This window comes from Canis lupus, chromosome 2 (assembly GCF_003254725.2).
Source record: "Canis lupus dingo isolate Sandy chromosome 2, ASM325472v2, whole genome shotgun sequence".
NCBI lineage: Eukaryota > Metazoa > Chordata > Mammalia > Carnivora > Canidae > Canis > Canis lupus.
Genome location: NC_064244.1, coordinates 41,263,502 through 41,290,225, shown reverse-complemented (window position 1 = coordinate 41,290,225; position 26,724 = coordinate 41,263,502). Strand labels below are relative to the sequence as shown.

The following is a 26,724-nucleotide window of genomic DNA, read 5'->3' as shown; positions in this document are numbered from 1 at the left end:
CAATGACACATGGGGGACTCCTCTACTAATAACACCAAGCAATTCTTACCAGTAGGGTGTTGAGAATTCAACTAAATTCTGATATTCACCAGAGACAGCATCAGATTCTATAGACTAAGGGCTCAGTTCTACAAACACTGCCTTCCAGCCCCCACTTCAGATGCCAGTAGCAAGTCCTAAGCCAGTTACCTGTGCTTCTGACCAATCGGTTTCAGATTGAAGGTTCCAACAGCTTCCTCCTTGGTATGGACCAATTGGCTAAAGCAGCTCACAGAACTCAGGACACACTTACTTACATTTATCAGTATACTAAAGAATATATGAATCAACAACTGGATGAAGAAATACATGGGAAAAAGATGAAGAGCTCCCATGCCCTTCCCATCCAGGTGCGCCATCTCCTGGAACATCTGTTCTAGGAACACCTGCACGTTACCAACCTGAAAACCCAATGACCCGAGTTCTTTTGTTTTTTTATGGAAGCTTCACTACAGAATCATGACTAAGTCATTGGCCACTGGCTGATTCAACCTCCAGCCCTTTTCCATCTATCCTCAGTGGAGGTCAGGGAAGAGGGTGGGTGGAAAATCATATAAGTGGTTCTCCTGGGTATCAGCCCCTCTTCCAAGTCACATAATTAATTTAATAAAAGACATCTTTACTGCTCTTATCACATGAAATTTCCAACAGTTTTAGGAATCCTGACTTAGAAACCATGGATAAAACCACTGGAATGACCAAATATATATTTTTTATAAATCACAATACTGCAGTTTATTAATAGGTGTATTTATCATGACCTTGCAGAGTTTATCTCAGGATGGTTTATTATTTTAAAATTAATGCATTCATCATAGTAACAGAAAAAAGAAGCATTTGACAAGATATAATAACTAAATATCCTATATGCATATACACATATACACGCAAACTTGGAATAAAAGGGAACGTCCTCAACTTGATAAAAGGCATCTATGAAACACCTACAGATAACAGCATGCTGATGGAAGACTTAGTCTCAGGAACAAGGCAAAGATGTTCTCTCATCACTTCTATTCAACATTATACTGGATTTCCTAACCAGTTCAATAAGCAAAGACATTAAAAGTATCTAAAGTAGAAAGAAAGAAGGAAAACTGTCTTCACTTACAGAAATCAAACAGAAAAACTTAAACTTTTAAAGGGTGAAAGAAACAAAAAATTATTTTAAAATTTCATTTAAAAAGCACAAAGAAAAAAAAAAGCACAAAGAGAACAAGAACAAAGGAGCACAAGACATCCAGAAAACTAATAAAATGGCATCAAGTATATATCTATTAATAATTATTTAAACGTAGATAGAGTAAATTCTCAAAAAAAAAAAAAAAGTAGCTGAATAGATTAAAAAAAACACAAATTCAGCTATATGCTACCTAAAGAGACTCACTCCAGACGTAAGGACACACACAGACAGAAAATGAAGGAAAAAGGATATTCCATGCAAATGGGAACAAAAACAGGGGTTAACTATACTTTTGTACTCTTGTCAGACAAAACAGACTATTATAAGAGATAAAGAACATTACATAATAACAAATGGGTCAATCCAGCAAGCAGATATGAGATTATAAACCAACACAGGAGCACCTACATAGATAAAGCAAATATTAACAGGCTTAAAATTTCCTTTAAATAGATAAAGCTACTCACTCAGCGCATACAGTTTTTCCTGCTGATGTATGTGCAGATACTAAAACAGACTGATTATTATCAACACACTGAATGGCTTCTCTTTGAAAAGCATCAAGAATGAATGGGTATTCCTATAAAAAGACAATAACAATATCTACATTAAAATATCTTGCCATTCAGAACACACTTAAAATTAAGGAATGCTACCCCTCCAAAGCATTCTGGGAGCATTTATGATTCTATTTAAGAAATATGCTACCCAATAGAGAAAGTTAGGAAGAGTTAAAAAAAAAAAAAAACCTTTAACTAAACAGTGAAGAAGTTAATTATACTGTCTAATCTTTCAATTTACTTTGCCAATATACACATTATATTAGTTACAACACAGGAACATGACCATTTATCAACATGTTTTGTGGTAGGCACTAAGCAACATTTTCCATATATTATTATTATTGATCTTCACGATAACCCCTAAAATAAATATTCTTTCATTTCACAGATGGGAACTCTGAAGCTCTGAAAAGCAAAGTTCCCACTTAAGTTTACTCAGCAGAGATAGAATAATATATCTACTAGATTTTAAAGAGTTCATGCTTACTCCATCATTCTGCCTTCTTCAGTTAGAGAAAACATGACTTGGAAAGCTTGTATTTATTATTTGAGTTCTATCAGAACTTCAAAATCCACTCAATACAAGCATTAGTTTAAGTTCCTTAAAAGCTTGTTAAATGTTAAACTCCCAAAACTATATGTATAACTTATTCATTCATGCTTCTGTTCCTAGAGAAAGGTTGATAATTTTGATTAGATTCTTTAAAAAGGTGAAGAATCGGGATCCCTGGGTGGCGCAGCGGGTTAGCGCCTGCCTTTGGCCCAGGGCGCGATCCTGGAGACCCGGGATCGAATCCCACATCGGGCTCTCGGTGCATGGAGCCTGCTTCTCCCTCTGCCTGTGTCTCTGCCCCTCTCTCTCTCTCTGTGACTATCATAAATAAATTAAAAAATTTAAAAAAAATAAAAAATAAATAAAAAATAAAAAGGTGAAGAATCATTACTTTCATTTTTAAAAATCTCATCACATGATGCCTTTTTAAAATCATGTTTACTGATTTAGTTCTCACTGTATCTGACTTCAGGTGGCTTATTCTTGGTTTATACACACTGGAAATATAAAAATCTCATTTCAAAGAGCTTAGGATTTTTAGAAGAGACACAAAACCGTACAAACTGTACCGCCTAAAGTACAGACCTTTGCAGCTTTTCCAACTCGAGGTTTAAGTGGTAAATAATCTTCATCTGCAGGAAGTGCAACCTGATGTGAAAAAACAGAGTCAACAACTTACTATTTGGAGAACTGATACATTCAACACTCCACAATTAATGATAGTTTGAAAAACACAAGTGATAGTGTTTGATAGTCTTAGATATTGTAAAATCAAATAATTGCCTTTAATCATAAGATAAATGCTAAGGCTATAGGATAATCAAAAAACCCCTACTTGCATTTATCTAATGGTAACGTTATTAATACCAATTAAGTTTATTTCCCCAAAGAAAATGTGTTTAAGGTCTAGGACCTATCCTTGGTATCTTTGTATTTTCCATAACTAACATATTGCTCAAAAAAGCTGTATGGAGGGGCACTGAGTGGCTCAATGGTTGAGCATCTATCTGCCTTTGGCTCGGGGCGTGATCCTGGGGTTCTGGGATCAAGTCCCACATCAGGGTCCCTGCAGGGAGCCTGCTTCTCCCTCTGCCTATGTCTCTGCCTCTCTCTGTGTGTCTCTCAAAAATAAATAAAAATAAAATCTTTAAAAGAAAAAAAAAAAAAGCTGGGGCAGCCCTGGTGGCTCAGCGGTTTAGCATCGCCTTCGGTCCAGGGCGTGATCCTGGAGACCCAGGATTGAGTCCCACATCAGGCTCCCTGCATGGAGCTTGCTCCTCCCTCTGCCTGTGTCTCTGCCTCTCTCTCTCTGTGTGTCTCTCATGAATAAATAAAAATCTTAAAAAAAAAGTTTAATGGACATAAAAGGGATATTTCTACATGAAAGAAAACTACATAGAATAAAATGATACTCCTTATTTCCTAAAACAGAAAATTTACTTTCCTCCAGTGAAGATTAAGATCTGGAGAGAAAAAAAAAAAAAAAAAAAAAAAAAAAAAAAAGACGTGGAGAGCAGTTCATAATGTATCTAAATTCCCAAGAACTAAATCATGTAGTATATAAATCCAGAGGGTCAAAATAAAGTACACACAAAAATTAGAAATAATTTATAAGAGCAAAACTTCAATAAATAAATATTACATGAGATTACCATCTTAGAAATACTAAGAGATTGTGGGTAAACTTCCAACTCAATTACAGATGACCCTTGAACAACATAGGATTTGAGGCAACAATCCTTCTCCTGACCCTGCTCCGCGCTGTTGAAAAATCCTTGTGTAACTTTTGAGTCCCTCAAAATTTAACTATTAGTAGCCTACTGTTAACCAGAAGCCTTGATAACACAGTTAACACATTTTATATATGTATGTAACTGTAGACTAGTAGACTAGTATATAACTATAGACTATACTCTTATAATAAGTAATCTAGAGAAAATAATGTAATTAAGAAAATCCTAAGGAAGAGAAAAATACATACAATACTGTTGTTTATTTTTTTATTTTTATTTATTTATTCATGAGAGACACACACAAAGAAAGAGAGAGAGGGAGAGGCAGAGACACAGGAAGAGGGAGAAGCAGGCTCCATGCAGGGAGCCTGATGTGGGACTCGATTCCGGGTCTCCAGGATCAGGCCCTGGGCGGAGGTGGCACTAAACCGCTGAGCCACCGGGCTGCCCAATACTGTTGTTTATTAAAAAATACCTACTTTTAAGTGGATCTGTGCAGTTCAAAATAGCCTTGCTCAAGGATCACCTATATAATCAATGTGGGTAGTATTTCATAAAGGAATAAATTATACCCTGATTATAATTAAGAAAAGTGAAACTTACTAAATTATGAAAACCAATGAATAATACCCAGTATAACGAATGTTATAAGAAATGCGACATTCTAAATGCAACCTACAAAGGGGAGACAATAGTTAGATTTTGGTATTTTATCCTGCACACGTTAAGAAAGAGTAACTTATCAAGTACTTTTTACTAATGAATGAATACTTCTGGGGGATAACAGTTTTCATTAGTCTTTCCCTTAATAATGTTTATTCCTCTTTACTAGGATTCCAAGAAACTTCTAAGTAATTTCTGATTCACAGGTAGTTTGATAGTTAGACAACTACTTATTCTTAATTTAAGGAAATGACATATTTTTATATACCTCCATCTCTTATGAACATGATGAAAATGAGTCCTATCCAAGAAAGCACAACCCCTGGTATACTGACAAAACCAGATTTCTGGATCTGGAAATCCAAAGCCCAGACCCCAAATGATGGTATGATTCCCATAGGAATCCCTATAGGGCTGTATCTGATTAGTTGAGTGACACTCTCACATCTTTCCTGGTACTTTCTATGACATGAACAAAGAACATCAGTGTGAAGCAATTAAGATTTTAGCTTCTGTAAGATTTAACAGAAAAAAGAACAACAGATTGTATTTTCACACGTACAAGAATCAGTACTGAAAAGTCTGGGTTAACAGTAACATACGAAAAGAGAGAGACTAAGGAGTCAGAGAAATAGAAAACTAGTAAAATGATCAAGAGTCAACAGACCTACCAGATAGTCATTGCTGACTTTTGCCACAGCAGTTTGAAAGAAATGGAGAAGAAATCTAAGCGCAGTATATTTAAAAATGAATGGCAAGTTAGTGTAGCCTGGATTTTCCTAGCAGAGCACTCAATAGCAACTCTGAAAAGTAAGGGATCACATCTCTTTTATCTTTTTATATTCAGTGAATAATACAATGTTCCTGGCACTCAAAAGATATATACTGCATTAATGACTACAGAAGGGGGGAAAAATATAGTGGCTGAAAAGCAATCCAGAATAAGAGAAGCTTCTGAATATTCATATGCTGATAGGGAAGGGCAAATAGAGAAGATAAGATATTCGACTCTAGAAACAGTCAAGGAAAAAATGGAATGATCTAAGTCTTTGTGAAAGCAAGGTTAAGTTACAACCAAGAACACGGGCAGAACAAGCTTCCTTAGCATTGCTTTTTCCTTTGAGTGTATGTGACAGGTACAGAGAGGCATGGTGAAGGAGGTTATAAAGACAGGACACCCCAGCTTGATAGACTTAAGCCTCTAAATGAAGTGAAAGGTAAAGTTAGTTGCTAAAAAAGTGAGAAGTGACAGAAGGAGGAGTTGTAGAGTAATTCTGGAGGACAAATAGAACTTTTGACCTCTTAAGAGCAAATTTTGCACCACCCCCTTACAATCTTTTTAAGACCAGAGAATTGAATAGGGGTCTAATATAAGTACTGAATGAACGAGCAAATGAGTATTACAAATGCCAAAGGAAGTGCTATTCTAAAGGAACATAAAGGAAATTATGAAAACAAGTGCAGAAAAACAGGTATTTTATTTTACTTTTTTAAAGATTTTATTTATTTATTCATGAGAGACACAGAGAGAGAGGCAAAGACATAGGCAGAGGGAGAAGTAGGCTCCCCATAGGTAGCCCGATGTGGTACTCAATTCCGGGACTCCAGGATCATGCCCTGAACCAAAGGCAGACGCTCAACCGCTGAGCCACCCAGGTGCCCCAAAAACAGGTATTTTTTTTTTTTTTTTTTTTTTTTTTTTTAATTTTTATTTATTTATGATAGTCACAGAGAGAGAGAGAGAGAGGCAGAGACACAGGCAGAGGGAGAAGCAGGCTCCATGCACCGGGAGCCTGATGTGGGATTTGATCCTGGGTCTCCAGGATCGCGCCCTGGGCCAAAGGCAGGCGCCAAACCGCTGCGCCACCCAGGGATCCCAAAACAGGTATTTTAAAAACAAGGTTCTAACATCTATCAAAAGCCATTTTTCTTAATTTGGAATTACTCTGCTTACTCAATTAAGACTTTTAAGAAGACTTACCAGTTACCTATAATAACTTATAAGGTCATATTGTAAAGACAAAAGGCTTAGTATAAAGAAAGAGTGTTACCTTTATAAATTCTGACTCCTAAAGTGTTACTACAAGCTACCAGAGAGTACCACCACATGGCAAATAATGAAATTGCAATATATCAATAACCAAAACAAGACATGAAAAAGGACATGACCTGTAAAACGGCGCTGTCATTGAGTATGGGAATGAACATGTACTGAACACCTCATCTGTATTTTCTAATTTTCTTCTATAATCTTCATAACCACCCCATGAGGTATATCGCATTATCCCAAATTTAAAAATTAAAAAAACCAATGTCAAAAAGGTTAAGAAATTCATCTAAGACTGTGTTAGATAAACTGCTATTTCAAGATGAGTTCAGTTTAGAACACAAAGCCCCAAGCTCCTTTCACTGGACTACATACACCCCAAAGGAACTATTACTGTTTCCAACACCCCTAAGATTAAATTGCTTGCTAACAATTATACTAGACAGCCCAAAGCAAACTCCCACTGATAACACTAACTTCCTATATACTGTTTGCACTTACCTCATGTGTACACCCTTCAACAGTTTCAACGGACTGTACCTTGACTCTGGGCATCAAGTCTGCCAAACTTAAAAAAAAAAATTATTACAGTTATATTAAAATAAATTACTTTTCTATAATTGGATAATAAGCCTCCAGTTTGCACTGTTAAGGAAAATGACACTATTCAATTATCAATATTCTGAACTGGAAAAATATGGCTATTAAGAATATTAAAAAAATCTTTCCCATTACTCAAATTTATGCTGAGAATTCAAAATGATCTGTTACTGTCTACACTTACAAATACAGTACAGATGCCAAGTGGATTATTCAAAGAATTATGTCAGCTTAGTTCCAGTAATTACTAAAAAAAAATTTTTAAGTACTCTTCCAAAGCACTGTCACTACTTTAAAACAAGAAGCTGGTTATAAAAACCATTATGATAGAGAGTACAAAATAAACTAGCTTAATACAGACATGCTAGAATTTAAAGAAGTGTTCCCTATTCTCCTCAAAATCCTAAGTTCTCATCTAGGTCCTGCTTAGACTCTGAATGGACAGGACTGGATAAACTGAAGAAATGTAGATGTATTTTTGTGCTAGGTTCATTTTCTTACTGATTTTACTTTTCATTTTTATTTAAATCCATAATCAGTTATAATACTTTGGACAAAACCCAAGGGTTACTACAATAAGCAACGATGATTTTTTTTAAACTGTCAATATTATATTGTAATATATTCCACTAGCTTTGGAAAAGTGGATCTGAAATATTTCAGTGACACATCTACCACCATTTACAGTAGCTACTTTTGCTAGCTACAACAGGTAACTGGTTTGAAAAATTCACAGAAAGAGTACATTTTTCATGGTAATACCAAGACAAAATATGGCATACAAGAGGAAAGCAAAGCTATTAAGATTCATCAATTTCTATGAAAAGAAACACCAGTTATTTCAGTCATAGATATCCATGGGTCTCCTTCACTGACAGTAGTCTTAAGATTCATAGCCACTCTATTCCAACATGTAACAGTAAAAATCTAATTCCACTTAATATTCCTTCTCATTTATATTTTCTATTAGGCCAGTTTTATTCTTTCTATTTATTCCACTCTCAGTGATCCTCTTCTTGGGACATTAAAAATAAATGTGGTGGGGTTTTTTTTTTACCTTAAAAAAAAAAAAATCAGGCTTCACAATTCCTTCTCAAAATTGGATTTTAAAATATTAAAAGATAAACCTTTTCTATATTGTCTTCCATTTCCCCAAACTTATACAAATATTCTATATTTTTGCATGTATTTAACTAAGAAATATTTTTCATTTATTTAATGCAACAAATACCTTTATAACGTAGCCACATGTGAGTAATCTTCAAGATTTTCTGCAACCATCTAATTTAAGAGTAACTAACTAACATTTATGATAATGGAAATATTACCTTAAATCTTCAGTTATTGATTCTTCCACCCTAGGCTTCTTTCCAAAAATGGGTTCATCTGTGCCCTCAAAATCTGCATCTCTCTTGGTTTTTCCAATATTAGTCGACTCAGACTGCAATTTACCATCAAAACGTTTCCTGAAAGTAAATGATTTAGAATCAATTCTGCAGTATCAGTTCTTACTTTGAGAGTGATTCTATAAATTATTATCCTGTATATAATATATGCCATTAACACAAAGTCCTAGAAGTAGATGTTCCAAATCAAAACTCGTTAAAGCCCAGAATATCCTAAAAAAACTGAACACTACTCCTTCGACATTTCATATTTTCTTGTAAGTTTTACTTTAAAAATATTCTAGAGTTTACATGAACACAATTATTAACATCATACTTTTAAAAATTATAAATTAAAAGTTAAACATTGGATTTACATGGGCACCTTCAATAAAAATTTAATGCTTTGGCTTATGCCATGATATTACTATCAAAAAGAAAACTTTTTCTTTGTGGTTGGATGCATTGGTCAAAAGTAGTGACAACAGAAGCACCTAGGTGGCTTAGTCTTAATGGTTAAGTGTCTGCCTTCGCCTCAGGTCATGATCCCAGGGTCCTAAGATTGAGTCCTGTGTCACTGCTCCCTTGCTCAGCATGGGAGCCTGCTTCTCCCTCTGCCCCTGCTAGTGCTTTCTCTTTCACTCACTCTCTCTCTTAAATAAATAAATAAAATCTTTGAAAAAAAATAAAAGTGACAATAAATGGTACTTGGTGGACTAGTTACCCAGAGAGAAATTCAATCTGACCTACATGAGTGTTACACTAAAAAAATCAATTACACGTGGATTTTAGATTTAATTGTGAAAGGCGAAATGACAAAGCCTCCAGAAGATAAAATGATAAAAACTATTTTCATGTTTTACTAAATAGGACATAAAATTACTAACCAAAATTTAAGTCTGATAAATTGTAGTGCATAAAAACTAAGAATTTCTGCTAATGAAAAGATAACATTAAGAGAGTAAAGAAGGCAAGACAAAGAGTGGAAGTGGATATTTGAACCACATAACTGACATATGCCATATATCTAGATAATACGTAAGAGGTGGAGATTACAAATTTAAAAATAAAGAAGTGGAAAAAAAGACTTGAACAGGCATTTTACAAAAGAGGATATCCAAATGGCCAACAGGAATATGAATATAAGCCCAAACTAATTCCTTATCAAGAAAATAAAAATGAGACTATGCTGAATCAGGGCAGCCCCGGTGGCACAGCGGTTTAGCGCCACCTGCAGCCCAGGGTGTGATCCTGGAGACTCCGGATCGGATAGAGTCCCATGTCGGGCTCCCTGCATGGAGCCCTCTGCCTGTGTCTCTGCCCCCGCCCCCACTCTGTGTCTCTCATGAATAAATAAAATAAAATAAAATCTTAAAAAAAGAGAGAGAGACTATACTGAATCAGTGGCTCTCAAATTTTTGGACTCTGAATTCTATACGAGTCTTAAAAATGATAGAGGATTTCAAAGAATTTTGTTTATGTAGTTATACCTATTGGTATTTACCACATTAGATATTAAAAATGAGAATTTTAAAAATATTTACTTGTTAATTCATTTTAAAATAGCAATAACAAAGCATAATGTTAACATAACACTTGAATGAATGTTTTCAAAAGATAATCCTTTTTATTTATTTATTCATGAGAGATACAGAGAGGCAGAGACATAGGAAGAGGGAGAAGCAGGCTCCATGCAGGTAGCCTGATGCAGGATTCAATCCCATGACTCTGGGATCACGACCTGAGCCGAAGGCAGACGCTCAACCACTGAGCCACCCAGGTGTCCAAAATATTTTTTAATGACAAGAGCAGCCATGTTTTATATTTTTCCAAGTCTCTTTAATGTCTGGTTTAATAGAATGCATTTGGAGTCTACATCTCTTTCTGCACTCAACTTGAGATTCATGAATAATCCGGAGTCAAATTCAGACATAAAGGTATATATTCTGAATGTTTCCATCTCCATTTATATTTACAAACAGAAAAAAAAAAAAAACTAGTACATTATCAGGATAGTCACTTTTTCTGGAGGAAAGAAAGATGTCTGAAACATTCTAATTTTTGTATCAAACGAGGGTTACATTTGTATGTTCATTTTATGAAAATTCATCTTAGGGAGCACCTAAGTGGTTCAGGTCATGATCCCAGGGTCCTGGGATGGAACCCCTCATTTGGCTTTCTGCTCAGAAGGGAGACTGCTTCTCCTTCTCCCTCTGCCCTTTCCCCTGCTCTTAAATAAATGAATTAAAAAAGAAAAGAAAAGAAAACTCATGTGCATTTATATCTCTTTTTATGTTTTACTTTACTTTTTTTAAAGAGTAACAAATAGAATGATCCCTATGCTTGAACAATCTTTCTGTAACAAAGTTCCTTCTTTGATGCTTAGCAAAATGTAAAATTTGTAAATCCTATTACTTCCAACTTAGTCAAAAAGGTATTCACTCTTGTCTCATATTTGCTGCTACTTATGTGAATCTTTTTTGGACAAGCAATATCCTTGAGTCTCAGTAAAGTAAGATATTTGGATGATACCTAAGATCCCTCTAGTTCTAACATTCAACTGTTCTACCCTTGAATTGGTAAGCATCAAAAATCTATTACAATGAAAACTTACTAACAGCTGGTGACAACTGTAAAACAGAAAAAAATTAGTTTGCATAACTCTAAGAAACTTAAAACCTAAGTTTATAGACACTTCCCTTCAGAAAGAGCTATATTATTCTTTATTATTGTATGTTAGACTTTTAGATCTATATTTCTCCAATTATTTATTATAACTTGGTATATGTCACATGTGGAACTTGCTCACTTGAAACATTTGACTTAAATGGACAGAAATAAAGTGTCACAGATAATAAGCCTACCCTCTAAGAATAAGTTTATTTTTTTCAAGATTTATTTATTTATTATTTATTTATTTATTTAATTTATGATAGTCACACAGAGAGGGATGAGAGAGAGGCAGAGACACAGGAGGAGGGAGAAGCAGGCTCCATGCACCGGGAGCCCAACGTGGGATTCGATCCCGGGTCTCCAGGATCGCGCCCTGGGCCAAAGGCAGGCGCCAAACCGCTGCGCCACCCCTCAAGATTTAATTTTTTTTAAAGTCATCTCTACACCCAGTGTGGGGCTTTAACTTACAACCCCGTGATCAAGAGTCGCCCACTTTACCAACTGAGCCATCCAGGCACCTGAAGGATAAGTTTTTTGATTTACTGAAACTGCATGAAAATGTTTTATCTAGACATGACAACCACATCATGGAATCCTACGTAGAATCCTTTTCTTATATAGGATATTAAAGCAATTGTCAGGGCAGTCCCGATGGCTCAGCGGTTTGGTGCCGCATGCAGCCCAGTGTGTGATCCTGAAGACCCTGGATCGAGTCCCATGTCAGGCTCCCTGCATGAAGCCTGCTTCTCCCTCTGCCTGTGTCTCTGCCTCTCTCTCTCTCCTCTCTGTGTATTCTCATGAATAAATAAATAAAATATTTAAAAAATAAATAAAGCAATTGGCAAAATACAAGTCTGTAGATTAAATAACAGTACTATCTGTTAATTTTCTAATTCTGGAGACACCTGGGAGGCTCAGTGGTTGGGTGACTGCCCTCAGCTCAGGGGTGATACCAGAGACCCAGGATCGAGTCTCACACTGGGCTCCCTAACATGGAACCTGCTACTCCCTCTGCCTGTGTCTCTACCTCTCTCTCTCTCTCTCTCTCTCTGTCTCTCCTGAATAAATAAATAAAATCTTTTTTAAAAAAATTCTAATTCTGGTAATTGTTTTCAGGATTAAGACATGGACCTCACCGTTGAGAGGAGAGAGGCACCATTCTACCTGCCACACTGTTGAAAACACAAAACGGTGCATCTCCTGTGGACAAGAATTTGGCAACATTTAGAAAAATCACACATATTTACCCTTTAACCTAGTAATTTCACCTATAGGAATCTATCCCAAAGATAAAATGGCAAGAAAAAAATTTTTAACCTAAAAAAACAGACAAGATATGTACAAGGCTATTTGTAATAGTAAAAAATTGAAAATAATCCAATGTCTATTAAAAGAACACTGATGGAATAAATACTACATCCGCATAAAGAATTACAACCACATAGCTATAAAAAAAGAGCTCTATATACTAACATGGAGTTATATCTATTTCATCATGTTAAGTGAGAAAAAAATGAGGAACCGTTTTTTTTTTTAAGATTTTATTTATTTATTTGAAAGAGAGAGGGAACACACAAGTGAGGTGAGCAGCAGAGAGAGAAGCAGACTCCCGTAGAGCAGGGAGCCCCATGCAGGACTCCATCCCAGGGTCCCAGGACCCTGAGATCATGACCTGAGCCAAAATAGCAAAATAGCCACGACTGAGGCACCCAGGCCTGCCCTGAAGAACAGTTTTTAAATGGCATCTTTCGCATAACAATGAGTGGAGAAGACAAACACAGACATGCACATACATATTTTTAGAAAGAAAAAAGTGAAAAGAAAAAACTCAAGGAGAGGGAAGAAACAGGTCAGAAGAAGCAAAGATAAAAGCAGAATGTACGGTTTTATACTTTTGATTTTGGAACTGTAAAATAGTGTTTTATGTAATTTCTTAAAAATTGATTTCTTAGGGATCCTTTAATCTACTTTAAATGGAAAATAAATGGAAACAAATTAATAGGTACCAAGGTAGTAGCACATTTAGAAAAGGAATTACTAAACAGTATTTACACTGTCAGTGTGATTTATTTTTTCTAAAGATAAAAAGAACCACTTGCTAGAACCACAAACTATTCAATATTGTATTCTGAAAGACAATATAAGCTATATATTGTTATTTTTTAACTACTATGAGAAAACAAAGTTTACGTAATTATCATTATGTATGAGGATTTTCAGCAAAAAAAAGGATACAATTATAAAAATAAAGCCAAAAACCCTGTAATACTGATTATACTGTAAATGTCAGTATGAACTTTCTAAAAAACAATGTTTCCCCGGGACACCAGGGAGGCTTAGAGGTTGAGCACCTGCCTTTGGCTCAGGGCGTGATCCCAGTTCTGGGATTGGGTCCCACATCAGGCTCCCTATGAGGAGCCTGCTTCTCCCTCTGCCTATATCTCTGCCTCTCTCTGTGTCTCTCATGAATAACTAAAATCTTAAAAAAAAAAAAAAAATGATTCCCCAGTTCTTTCCACTGTAAAGACCTAAAAGCAATGAAATACTGAAGCAATGGGCACTCTAAATACCAAATAAATTTCCCACTAGAAGCAAGTGGAAACCCTTTGGAGATACCAGATTCCAGGTTCAAGGCTGAAAATACACGTATACTATTGAATCTAGAAAATCTTTTGCCAAAAAGTACATATGCTATCAAAGCCTAAGCTCGGAAAAAGTACATAAGAGCCTATTTATTTATTTATTTAATTATTTATTTTAAAGATTTATTTATTTATTTATTCATGATAGACACAGAGATTGAGAGAGAGGCAGAGACAAAGGAGGAGGGAGAAGCGGGCTCCATGCGGGGAGCCCGACATGGGACTCGATCCCGGGACTCTAGGATCGCGCCCTGGGCCAAAGGCAGGCGCCAAACCGCTGAGCCACCCAGGGATCCCAAGAGCCAATTTAAAGAGTGAATCTCATCGGTAGGAGTATCAGAAACAGCAATGCAAATGATTCAAGCGTCCGTCAAAAGATGAAGGTATAAATATAAATGGTATATCCATAAAACTGAACACTACTCAGCAACAAAGTGGAACTGTAGACATACACCTCAAGTGAGTGAATCTCCAAAGCACTGAGTATGAGAAACCAGGCAAAAAAGGAATATACACTGTAATATTCCATTTAAATTGAATTCTAGAAAATGCAAGCTGTTCTCCAGTGTCAGAAAGATCCGGAGTTGCCTGGAATCAGGGTTGTAGAGAGGGATGCATTACAAAAAGGCATGTAGAATTTTGGGGGACCTTGGAAATGTTATCTTGATTGTGCTGATGATTTAGGATGCTTCAAATAACTTAAAAAGATTAAAAAAAAAAAAAAAAGCACAAAGGAGTGCAACACAACCAAATCGTAAAAATCTATTCATTCATCAAGAAACTAAACACACTAATACACCCATGTTAGTCACCAGTGGAAGTTCCTTAGGGCACAACTCATTTCTCTTCAAACTGATAAAGAATCAAGCATTTTCCTGCCTTTCTTCTAAGAACTGTATTTCAAGGTAAACAGATTATAGAAGAATATTTTTTATAGATGGATTTGAGATAATAAATACAGAAAAGACAAAAATAACATGATGAATAGCATCTGATTCATTAAAAAAAGAGTGAGTCTAAGAACAGATTGACCATGACTTGATATTGCTAAAGATGTTAACGGGTACAAGCAGTTCTTCAAACTATTCTCTATGCTTTCCCACACTCCAGCCATATATTAACAATTTTCATAATATAAAGTTTCTTAACAAGTACCCACTTGGGGGCTCCCTGGGTGGCTCAGCAGTTTGGCACTTGCCTTTGGCCCAGGGCATGATCCCGGGATCGAATCCCACATTGGGCTCCCTGCATGGAGCCTGCTTCTCCCTCAGCCTGTCTCTGCCTCTCTCTCTCTCTCTCTCTCTCTCTCGGTCTCTCATGAATAAATAAATAAATAAACTTAAAAAAAAATCACCTACTAACCTTTAAAAAATGTATCTGTTCTACCTCTTAACCAAGACTAAGAATCCCTTGAGAGCAAAATCATATCTAATTTAAATCACTCTCCTGTTATCTCCCCCAGTCAACATTAAATGTTGTTGATAACCATGAACCATCTCATTTTAATTCAAGTATTAACTTTTCCTTAGTCTACTATAACCAATTCCGTACACTTTATTAATCAGTCTATACATATGTTTACAAGCTAACAAGTTGTAAAAATTTTCTTAGTAAACTCAACGACAGCCAGCTTTTGAGAATGAATTACGTGCTAAGCACCCTTAGGTGCTTTATATATTATCTCACTTCATCCTCACAATCCTAGTAGTAGGCACTCTCAGGTTCTATTTATGGGCAAAAAAACCCCGAAAGCTTGGAGATTAAATTCCTCTCCCTGCTCCTGTTGCTATTCTGCCAGGGCCAAGTCGTCCGAGTCACGTTTTCTAAGCTTCTTAACCCTTTACTGAACTGGTCATTAGTCTCATTTTTTTTTTAAGATTTTATTTATTTATTTATTCATGAGAGACACAGAGCGAGAGGCGGAGACCCAGGCAGGGGGAGAAGCAGGCTCCACGCAGGGAGCCCGACGTGGGACTCGATCCCGGGTCTCCAGGATCACGCCCTGGGCTGAAGGCGGCGCTAAACCGCTGAGCCACCCGGGCTGCCCCTAGTCTCATCTTTATTAAAGGCTGCGGCAGGTATCGTGGGGCACCTCACCGCCCCCTCCGGACCCCACGGCGCGCACCCAGGTAGAGTCAGCAACCTAGGCGTCAAGGAATTGGCAGTGGCAGGAGCTCACGCTGCCTGCAGACACTGGAGAAGGCCAAAATCCTGACTCACCAAGCCAACACTCTGCCTTCCCTTCAACATTTACCCCAAACCCCTTCACTGCCCGATGCCACCGAGGTAACACTGCACTTGCTCCTGCTCTACACAAGAACGTCGTATGTTCTCCCCCTCGGCACTGAGAGAAAAAAAAGAAAAAAACCAAACACCTTCTGACACCTTCCTTACCCGCCCTTTTCCGCAGATCCCGGCGGCCCCTTCCATTTCCCCTTGTCTTTCTCCTTGTCTTTTTTAGTTCCGGACGCGGTGGTCGAGTCGTCCTCGAACACGCTGAAGAGTTCATCCCCGAAGGCGTCCGCCATCTTTCGGAGCTGAGAGACCGAATCTCCCTCCTACCCACAATGCTCTGCGAGCGCACCGACAGTGACGCCGCGGGCGGCCTCGGCTGTGGCCCTTAGAAGACAAAAATAGTCTAGTCACACAACCCCACCCCTCGGGATTCTTCCCTGACTTCTTCTCTTCCGAGTTTTCCTTTCCGACCACTACCCGGGAGCCGGTGGCCTGACTCAGAGAGGGAGCGTGGGGGGAAAAGGTCAGGCACGTCGCGGGCACCTAGAGGGCGGGGAGGGGGCGGGACTTCGGCGAGTCGGACCAATTGCAGGGCAGCAGTCGCCCAGGCCCGAGAAGCCCGGATGGAGGACGCTGGGTGGCGGCGTGGGACCCGGGGAATGTGAAGAGCGCTCCGGGAGGCGGTGCTGCGGCGGTTCCGGGAGCTGCACCGAGGGGGCACTCTGCCACAGCTGCGACATGGGCGGCAAGAACAAGAAACACAAGGCGCCGGGGGCCGCGGCGGTCCGGGCCGCCGTGTCTGCTTCCAGAGCCAAATCTGCCGAAGCTGGTGCTCCCGGGGAGGCCCCAAACAAGAAGCCTGTGGCCAGGCCGCCCCCCGCAGCTGCCGCCGGCACCCGGGAGCCCAGAGTCAAGCAAGGTACGAGCAGTCCCAGAGCCGCGCGCGGGCTTTCCACCCCCAGCGGCTGCCGCTGTTTCCGACGGAGAAGCCAGCGCGACCTGGGTAGACCTTAAGGTCTCAAAATTTCCCTCTCCCACACCTGGCGCTGCTAGTTCCCCACCTGGTGGCCTTGTCCTAGATCAGTGTAATACGTTGGGGCCTCCCGAGTTAAGACCGTACCCCTGGTGCAGCCTGGCGACTCCCACCTAACCCCCGCTCTTTCTTCTTCCGAGAACAGAATAAAAATTGCATTTGCTCCCATTTCAGCAGGAATCTCCTGAGCCATCATCTGAACTACTTAGGCTGATGCAGAGCGTAAGGGTGTGCAGTTCCTAACCTTCTGCAGCCAGACCCGTTTTCGTAACGTGCTCTTCATTTCATTTTCAGCCAGGTTGTCGTGGTTTCATGTGTTATGGAAAAATCAGTAAGAATTTCAGTACTTACGCACCGAGTATGGGTATAACGTATTGTGGAATTATCTCCAGTCTTTACCATAACCATGCTGTTTTGGCTTACTGTGCAGTTTGGTTTGATAACACAGAGATTGCTGATTCCAGCTATAGATGAGCAGGCCCCATGTATTACAGCCGATTCCAAAAGATGAACAGGTGTCCTGTTTTGTTCTGCTTACTCTTGTTTGCTTGTAGTTCTTACTAAAATATTCGTCCAAGACATATTTATTGAACATCTCTGTATCTTTCATGGTGTTAGGGGTGGAATGAGCAGTATAGACACATCATCTTTTATGGACGTTGCTAGCCTAATGGCGGACACAGGCATTAAGTAATTACACCAACATGGCTTAATACTTATAAAGTGCCACAAAGAAAAGCTAAAGAAGAGAATTTAAGTAGCCTAATTTTTACTAGGGAGGAGGAGGAGTCATACAATGTCTGTTTGAGAAAGTGACAGTTAAAGTGAGATCAGGAGGACTAATAGGTGTAAAGAATGGGGGACGTAGTATTCTTGGCCAACTTAAGGAACTCCACATGCCAAGATCTTGAGTGAGGAAGGAGCTCTGGTGGGGCTTTGAGGTACTCATGGAATGTAAGCGTTGCCGAAGAGGATGAGACTGAAGAAGTCCTTCCTTCAACTGTCACCTTGAAAGTGGATAACTAATTCTTTGCCCTACAATTTATTACAGCATTTTAACTACAATGTTATAATGCCTATAATATGGTTACATAGAATTTCTCTTGGACAATTATTCTATGTCACTTTTACTCTCAGTCAGCCTCTTTTGTGTTCTTTGTCTTTTCCTGGCATTTTTCTGAATTCTTTCAACTCTCTAATAATCATTTGTTATCATTTTTCTTAAGATTTTACTTATTTATTGATGAGAGAGGCAGAGACACAGACAGAGGGAGAAGCAGGCTCCATGCAGGGAGCCGGATGTGGGACTCCATCCCAGGTCTCCAGGATCACGCCCTGGGCTGAAGGTGGTACAAAAACCCGGCCTGCCCTCAGTTTTGACTTCTCATTCTCCTTGCTCCAAAATGTGACCCTCACCAAAGGTGTTAATCTGTGCTAGTAGAGTTCTCTCTGGATAGTCCTTCTAAGAGAGTACTTCCATTATTAATTGTCTTGTCCTCTGTGGATGACTCCTCAATCTGTCCAGGCCTGGTGACTGTTCTCATCTCAAGTCAGCCATTTTTATATTTTTTGTATGTACTTGGACCTTTTGGCAAGCCTCTGACATTTTTTTAAGATTTTATTTATTTATTTATTCATGAGAAACACACACAAACACAGAGAGAGAGGCAGAGACACAGGCAGAGGGATAAGCAGGCTCCATGCAAGGAGCCCGATGCGGCACCCAACCCCGGGTCTCCAGGATCACACCCTGGGCTGCAGGCAGCGCTAAACCGCTGCGCCACCGGGGCTGCCCAAGCCTCTGAAATTTAACTCACCTAATACTAAACTACTTTTCTCTCCAGGCTAGCTTCTATAATTTGTTTCTTTTTTTTTTTTCTTCCATATTTCCTCTTTCTCTAATGTCAATAGTTACTTTTAATGCCTTCCTTTTTTCCTCACATCTAATCTGTTTCCAAGCTTCATTCATTCTTCACTTATTCATCTTCCATATACACCATTTTTGCTTTTCTTCTGTGTTGATCACACCTTAATCTAGGCACTCATGAATTCTTGGAGTACCAACAAAGCCTTCTGATGGGTCTCCCCAACTCTTATTTTTCTTCCTTTAGTTTGTCCTGCATTCAAGCATTGGATTAATCTTGGAAAAATGCTCTTTGTTTATAGCACTTCTCAGTTTCTTCTACAGCATCTTCACTGATAAAGTGATAAAGTCCAAACCATTCACCTAGCATCTAAGGCCCTTTTTCCAGCCTTTTCACCAATTCCTGTATTCAGCTATAGCAAATCTGAGGTATTTTCATTGTTCCAAATGCACTATTGACTTTCTTCCACCTGTATTCTTGCCATTTTCTCTTACTGGAATCCCATCAGTCCTAAACAGTGTCTTCCAAAATCATGTAACATTCATCCCACATATGTCAACTACTTTTTAAATTCTTCTGTATCCCCAGCTCATTTATCATTATTATTTGAATCATTCCTTTTGACATTTAGGTCGTTACCAATTGTGTGTGAGGCAAATCCTACTGAATTTTAGGAGGTAGGGACTGTTTCATGGATACGTATTAATAATCTTTAGTATCTGCTCTAGTGCTGTGCATATAGTCTTGCAAAAAAAATTTTGGGTAAGAAATTCAGAAGAATTTTAAGGCTAAGAAATCAAGAGAGAGAAAATGAGGTTATCTTAAATTTGTAGGAAATATTTCATAACTAAGTTAATATATAGAGAGTATATATAAAATAAATCCACAGATTGCCATGATTTTTCTTTTTTGGGGGGGGTGTTTATATATACCATATGATAGGCCTAGTTTGGAGAAAAAAACATGATTTCTGAACTTGTAGTTGCTGATTTAAGTGTAATTGTTCTAGTCCATTTCATCTCTTATCTTTTCAAAAGTTTAAGGAATTGTAATAGCATTACCCTCTCAAAATTGTTGTCTAGAGGTAGAAAATCACTGCTGCCATGAAATGACTCTTGGCACAATTCTCAGTATTCTCCCACTCCTGTTTCTTTATTTTATTTGTTCATCAAATAACTTTTGAATTGTTGCTGTGTGCCAGGCAAGATTTTAGGCACTGGAGATACCGCATGAACTGCTTGGGAGGGAGACTGGCAGGCTTGTATGTTTGAAAATCCTTAAACCTAGCAGGTGAAATCCTAAGAGGTAAAGAAAACTAGCGGAATAATGTCATGAGTGAACTCATAAAAACCATGATAAATATTTTTCAAGGTCATCCAAATAAAACAAAAAGTACAACAACGGGCAGAAAACAGTGACTTGGTAAAGAATAAATTGGGTGGCAGTCTGTTTTGGCTGAGAACAGAGAAAGCTTCCCTGAGGAAACTTCTATGCTGAGATGATTTGAAATATCCAGCTATTAGAAGATCTGGAGACAGAATGTTTGAGGTCGAGGGGAAAACGGCAAAGGCCCTAAGATGGGAACAAGCATGACATGTTAAAAGAAAACAGGAAGAAATGTGTAGAACAAGGGGGCTAGTGTTGGTGTTAAATGTAGGAGAGACCTTAGCTAGTTTACATTTTTAAAGGGTCATATTAGTCAGGTGATTATGGCAATATGAACTTCGTCACAGAACCTGACTACTCAGGTTGTAGCAGTTTATCCTCTGGATACCCTGTACTTCCCTTTCAGAGCTTATTTGGATAATTAGGTATTTAATTACCCCATGAAGACAAGGACTGGGTCTTATTTATCCCTGTTTAGGTCCCTTGGCTGGTTCACATCCCCTTGCAGATGTATACTTTTGTTCAGAAAGAAACCAGAGTGCCTCAGTGCACCTGTCACCAGCACTAGCTACTCAAAGTGAACGTATTAGTGATAGTGGGTCATTAAAATCAAGTGCAATGTATTATAAAAGGAATATGTTATGAAAGTACTGGGCAACAAGAAATTGATTTTTGGCTGATGCTTGTTTTTTATTAGCTGAGTCATCTTGAAGAAATCACTTTTTCTGTGCTTCAACTTTAGTGTAATTATTTTTGAGAATAACGTATTGTGCTCTGTGAAATATCATTTATAAATTTGAAATCCATAATACGTTTGCCTTGGAGATACTATACACTAACATCCTTACTTGCAGTAGATTTCCAGTAATTCCCTCTGTGTGAAACAGAATACCACAGTTTATGGGAAGACCCAAAGTCATGGGTCTTTAAGCAGCAAGGAAAGTAACTTTCATAAATCATGTGCACGTTATTTGGCAAAAGAATGGGAACCATCTTTATACCATGGCCCATTGACTTAGAATTGCACTTGAGGGCGGCAGGGGTGGCTCAGCGGTTTAGTGCCGCCTTCAGCCCAGGGCCTGATCTGGAGTCCTGGGATCGAGTCCCACGTCAGGCTCTCTGCATGGAGCCTGCTTCTCCCTCTGCCTGTGTCTCTGTGCCTCTCTCTCTCCCCCCCGTCTCTCAATAAATAAATAAAATCTTAAAAAAAAAAAAAAAAAAGAATTGCATTTGAAAATAGGCTTACCAATTTATAAATTTGAATATCTGGGTTTTTTTGGTGCCTTCAATTTTTCCTAAGTAACACGTTTTTGTTTTTGTTTTTAAGATTTTATTTATTTACTCATAAGAGACACATTTGAATATGGTGGTAGGGAGCTGTTAGATTGACATTCTGAAAGTTGGCAGCTGACAGGAAAAGATACCAAAAAAGCACCAAATGGAAAATTAGAACAGTTTCAGGGAATTGAGTAAGCACAGTCTTTTTAATAGCCTCTGCATTCCTCCAGGGACAATAATAGATATTCATAGTAGGTAATACCTCATAAAAAGCTTCGAATTTTGCTGTTTGAATATGTATTGAGAAGAATTTGAAATAGAAAGGGCCTTTCTGGTTTACTTGATTTAATTTGTAATATCTCTGTAGCAAGATCTCATTGTTTCATTTCCTCAGCATATTGTGTAAAATGAAAACATACCTACTTTTAGGGACTGTTTTTGACCCCCAATGTGCAGCAGTATTTATGTACATTCTCCTGATTTTCTGGGAACTCAGCTTTTCTTTTATTTGCCCTCTGGAAGTTCACAGCATAAGCTGACTTCAAGGAAATGATGTGACTGGATGTCTTAGGTAGATCGGTTGGAGGAAACAAATGAGAGCTTACCGCAATCTTCAGAGCTTCTTACTTACTTCAGTCTTTACTAACAACAACAAAAAATAAAAGAATTTACTATTTCACCTCTATCAATAACACATCAACCTGGAACAACTTCTCAGTGTAGTCTTGGTTAAAAAAACTCATACACCTGTACCTTTTCCAAAACGGTAATAATTGGATCCCTTTAATGATTTGGGGACTTGTAAACTCTCATTAATATGCTAAATTTGTTTTTTTTTAATTTTTTTTTAATTTTTTATTTATTTATGATAGGCACACAGTGAGAGAGAGAGAGAGGCAGAGACACAGGCAGAGGGAGAAGCAGGCTCCATGCACCGGAAGCCCGACGTGGGATTCGATCCCGGGTCTCCAGGATTGCGCCCTGGGCCAAAGGCAGGCGCCAAACCGCTGTGCCACCCAGGGATCCCCAATATGCTAAATTTGTGAACAGGTTTACAGCATTTGATGAGACCTCACAGAAATGGCTAAGGACTATTGAAAATGTGCTCTAATTTATGACTATTGATATGAGCAAGGTTACTAGGATTAAAGTTTAATGCTAAAAGATAAGGAAATTAACCATACTGTGCCTTTTTTTTTTTTCATAAAAAGTGTTTATATTAACTTGTCATGGGTTTGTCATTTTTATGAATTGATGAATATTTAAATTTTTTTCCTTTTTATTTACAATATGGTCTATATCAGTGTTATAATTCACGTGAACAAAAAGTATTTTGGGATCATCACTGATTTTTTTTTTAAACAATTTGGAAATTTTTAAAAAACTTTTTAAGGATTTTATTTATTCATGAGAGACACAGAGAGAGAGAGAGAGAGAGAAAGAGAGAGAGGCAGAGACACAAGGAGAGGGAGAAGCAGGCTCCATGCAGGGAGCCTGACCTGGGACTCTATCCATGCAGGCTGCCCTTGTCACTGATTTTTTTTTTTTTCTAATAATAAATTTATTTTTTATTGGTGTTCAATTTGCCAACATACAGAATAACACCCAGTGCTCATCCCGTCAAGTGCCCACCATCCAGTCACCCCCACCCCCCGCCCTCCTCCCCTTCCACCACCCCTAGTTCGTTTCCCAGAGTTAGGAGTCTTCCAAGTTCTGTCTCCCTTTCTGATATTTCCCGCTTATTTTTTCTCCTTTCCCCTTTATTCCCTTTCACTATTATTTATATTCCCCAAATGAATGAGACCATATAATGTTTGTCCTTGTCACTGATTTTTAAGAGAGTGAGGGGATCATGAGACCAAAGGTTTGAAAATACTATTTATTCCTTGGTTGTTCATTGGTAGGGAGCTAGTGATATGCATAGCATTTCTTTTGGTTGGAATAGAATTAACATCTGTAGTGGGTTGAGTAGTGTCATGTTGCCTCCCCACCCAAAGTTCATTTGTACCTGGAACCTCAGGACGTGACCTTATTTGGAAATAAGGTCTTTATAGATATAATTAGTCAAGGATCTTGATATGAAATTATCCAATGACTAGTATCAGAGAAAAGAGGGATATTGGGACACAGACACACAGGAGATAAGGCTATGTGTAAAAAAGGAGGCAGGCAGACAAGGCAAGCAACTCCCGGGATCACCAGAATCAAGAAGAGGCGAGAAAGGATTCTTGTCTAGAGCTTGCAGGGAGTATGACAACTTGACTTTGGAGTTCTGGCCTCCAGAATTGTGAGAGAGATTTCTACTATAATTGGCCAACCAAGATTGTGGTAATTTGTCTTAGGGAACTAATACAGCAACCTTGGACACTATCAGTAGGAGATGATAGGAACTGCCAACCATCTTCTCCGCCAGGATTCTAATATCCTTTGAGAGGTCTTACTTCAGCCAAGTGCCAGGCAGAAAAGCATCTGATTGTAAAATATGAAGATAGATTTCATTTTAAAAATGTACAGGCCTTTGCTCTTTGGAAGTAACTGATTAACTTAGAGGATGCTAATTGGTAAAATGTTTTTGAAAACTAGAGGTCATATTGCTACTTTGTAGATTATTTGGTGAAGTGGGGAAAAGGGCTGAAATAAAATATTTAATGTTTAGCAATTTTTAGAGGAAAATTAAAATAATGTAATAGCTATTAATGACCAAATTGCCTTGACTACTTATTGTCTGTTACATACAGGTCCGAAAATTTATAGTTTTAATTCTGCAAATGATTCTGGCAGTCCTGCTAATCTGGATAAATCTATTTTGAAAGTGAGTACTGAGTTTTGAGTCATTTCAAGAAATGTTCTCTTTGAAAAGGGGAAAAAAAAGATTTATTCTTAAGCATAAGAATTATGAAGTATTTAAAATTTTTGTAATAGTTAAATTAATTGCTGATCTGTACTAAATAGAAGTAAATCATAACACATATGTTGAACATCATAAAAAATTAAGGAAGATCTGGATAAGATCCAAATGTCTAAGGATAGTGTATGCATCCTTTCAGACCTGATTTAGTATACATTTCCAGCTTCCTCTCCGTTATTCTTCTCCACTTCAAATTTTACTTTAAATCTCATTGTTCCTCCAAATCACGCATGATTTATGACTCCAGGCTTTTGTCAGTGGCCTCTCTGCTTTAAAAGACCTACTTCCCCCTTCTCCATTTGTCTCTTCTGGAACCTCTAGGAAGTCCTTCATAACTCAGCAATTTTCCTACTGGTTCCATATTATTTTCATGTATCTTTTTAAATAATTGCTGCACTGGCTTGTAGTTTATCTTTTTATATAGGTTCCTCTGCTAGACTGAATTCCTGAATTATATTTTTGAGCATAGCTCATAGTAGGCATTCAATAAAGATGTAAAGAGAAGGTATCTTTGTTGGTAGATGTTTATGTGTTCTAGGTTAAAAATATGGAAAGAACATACGGAACAAAAATATGGAAGACAAAATGGCTAATAGAAAAGCAGGAATCAAACCCTGGAAGCCAAAAGAATTTGTGTGATCTAATTATTACTATTTATATAGTTTTTACTTTTACTTCATAGTTCTTTTTTTTAGTGTAGCATCCATTTTTTTTTTCAAGCTGTGTGCTTGGGGTGGTTTACATTAAACAGATTTCTGGACTCCATTCCCAAGGATTCAGCTTGCTTAGGCTCAAACTTAAGAATTGGTCTTTACGAAAGCAATCCAAGGACAATATCTTGAGACCTACAGGTTTAAGAGGGGTTTTAAGAGGATTTTTTTCTTGCCATGTTGCTTTTTTCCATGTCACATTTTTTCTTAAATATATGGTACAGATATGGTCTAATGAATGGTAGTCTAAACTACAATAATTATTTACCTGATTTTCACTGAAATTCTTGGATTCATTGGTAGAGATATAGAAAATTGTATTTTTTTCTAATTAATTGTTAAATATTGCTTAATAATTTAGATTCTAATTGATATGACCTTTTTGGCTTCAACAGGTAGTAATTAATCACAAACTAGAGCAAAGAATTATTGGAGTGATAAATGAACATAAAAAGCAAAATAATGACAAGGGAGTGATTTCTGGAAGACTGACTGCCAAAAAATTACAGGTATTTTGCAAACTTTTTTTTTAAGTATCTTATTTTTAGTGGAGCATTTTTAAGACCTCTCCACACATAAAGTGGTGAGATAAAATGACTTTTTTCAATTTCCATTGAGATTTTGTGTAGATCATTTCTGTCAGCAAGAATAGAGAAGGAATTGTGCCGGATACAAGTGTACACATTAAAATGGTGATATGAAAACTCAATTGCATTCCCCAAATTATATTAGACTCTGTAGTGGGCAATTTTGCTTACATCGTATCTGGCATAGTCAATACCAGAAGGTACTTTGTCTTATTTTTCAAATGAAGAAATTTGGGCGTGGAAAGATTAGGACCCTATAACCGGAGATTGTTAGCAAGTAGCAGAGTAAGCAGAGTCTGAATTGGAATCCAGTTCTGCCCAGCTCTAAAGATCATGCTTTAGAAAGTACATTAAGATGCTTTACTTTATGTATGAACATGTTCATTGAAGCGCACTACTTACAATAAAAAGAGAAAACATCCTAAGTGGTCACAAATAGGAAAATGTATAATTAGACTATGATATGTCTACCCAATGGAATATTATGTAACTATTAAAAGTGATGAGTTTCTAATAACTTGGGATGATGCTTGTTACAGTATTAAGTAAAATTTGTTTTTACAAAGTCATAGAAAAATGAATGAAAGGAAACATACTACATTGCAAACAATACCTTTGGGTAGTTAGAATATGAGCAATGT

General features: G+C 37.7%; 2 protein-coding genes across 4 annotated transcripts in view; one reads left to right on the top strand and one right to left on the bottom strand.

Annotated features, from left to right (window-relative positions):
- Positions 1-16,610, bottom strand: part of MTREX (Mtr4 exosome RNA helicase) — a 102,607-nt gene extending 85,997 nt beyond the window's left edge. The window contains exons 1-6 of one of the 2 annotated variants that reach the window (XM_049102613.1): positions 16,476-16,609; positions 12,576-12,639; positions 8,710-8,847; positions 7,283-7,349; positions 2,924-2,986; positions 1,690-1,802 (exon numbers count right to left, since the gene is read on the bottom strand). In XM_049102613.1, coding sequence (XP_048958570.1) covers positions 1,690-1,802; positions 2,924-2,986; positions 7,283-7,349; positions 8,710-8,847; positions 12,576-12,639; positions 16,476-16,590 — 560 coding nt within the window. In that variant the 5' untranslated portion in view covers positions 16,591-16,609. Of the gene's footprint in view, positions 1-1,689; positions 1,803-2,923; positions 2,987-7,282; positions 7,350-8,709; positions 8,848-12,575; positions 12,640-16,475 lie in introns of both variants that reach the window. The other variant, XM_025448004.3, reaches the window with a different exon arrangement.
- A 273-nt stretch (positions 16,611-16,883) lies between these two features.
- DHX29 (DExH-box helicase 29) overlaps positions 16,884-26,724 on the top strand; it is a 48,509-nt gene continuing 38,668 nt past the window's right edge. For both annotated transcript variants that reach the window (XR_004813975.2, XM_025448000.3), the window contains exons 1-3: positions 16,884-17,235; positions 24,617-24,690; positions 25,892-26,005. Coding sequence is in view for 1 of the 2 variants with exons in the window: in XM_025448000.3 (XP_025303785.1) it covers positions 17,055-17,235; positions 24,617-24,690; positions 25,892-26,005 (369 nt within the window). In the remaining variant the exon portion in view is untranslated. The remainder of the gene's footprint in view (positions 17,236-24,616; positions 24,691-25,891; positions 26,006-26,724) is intronic.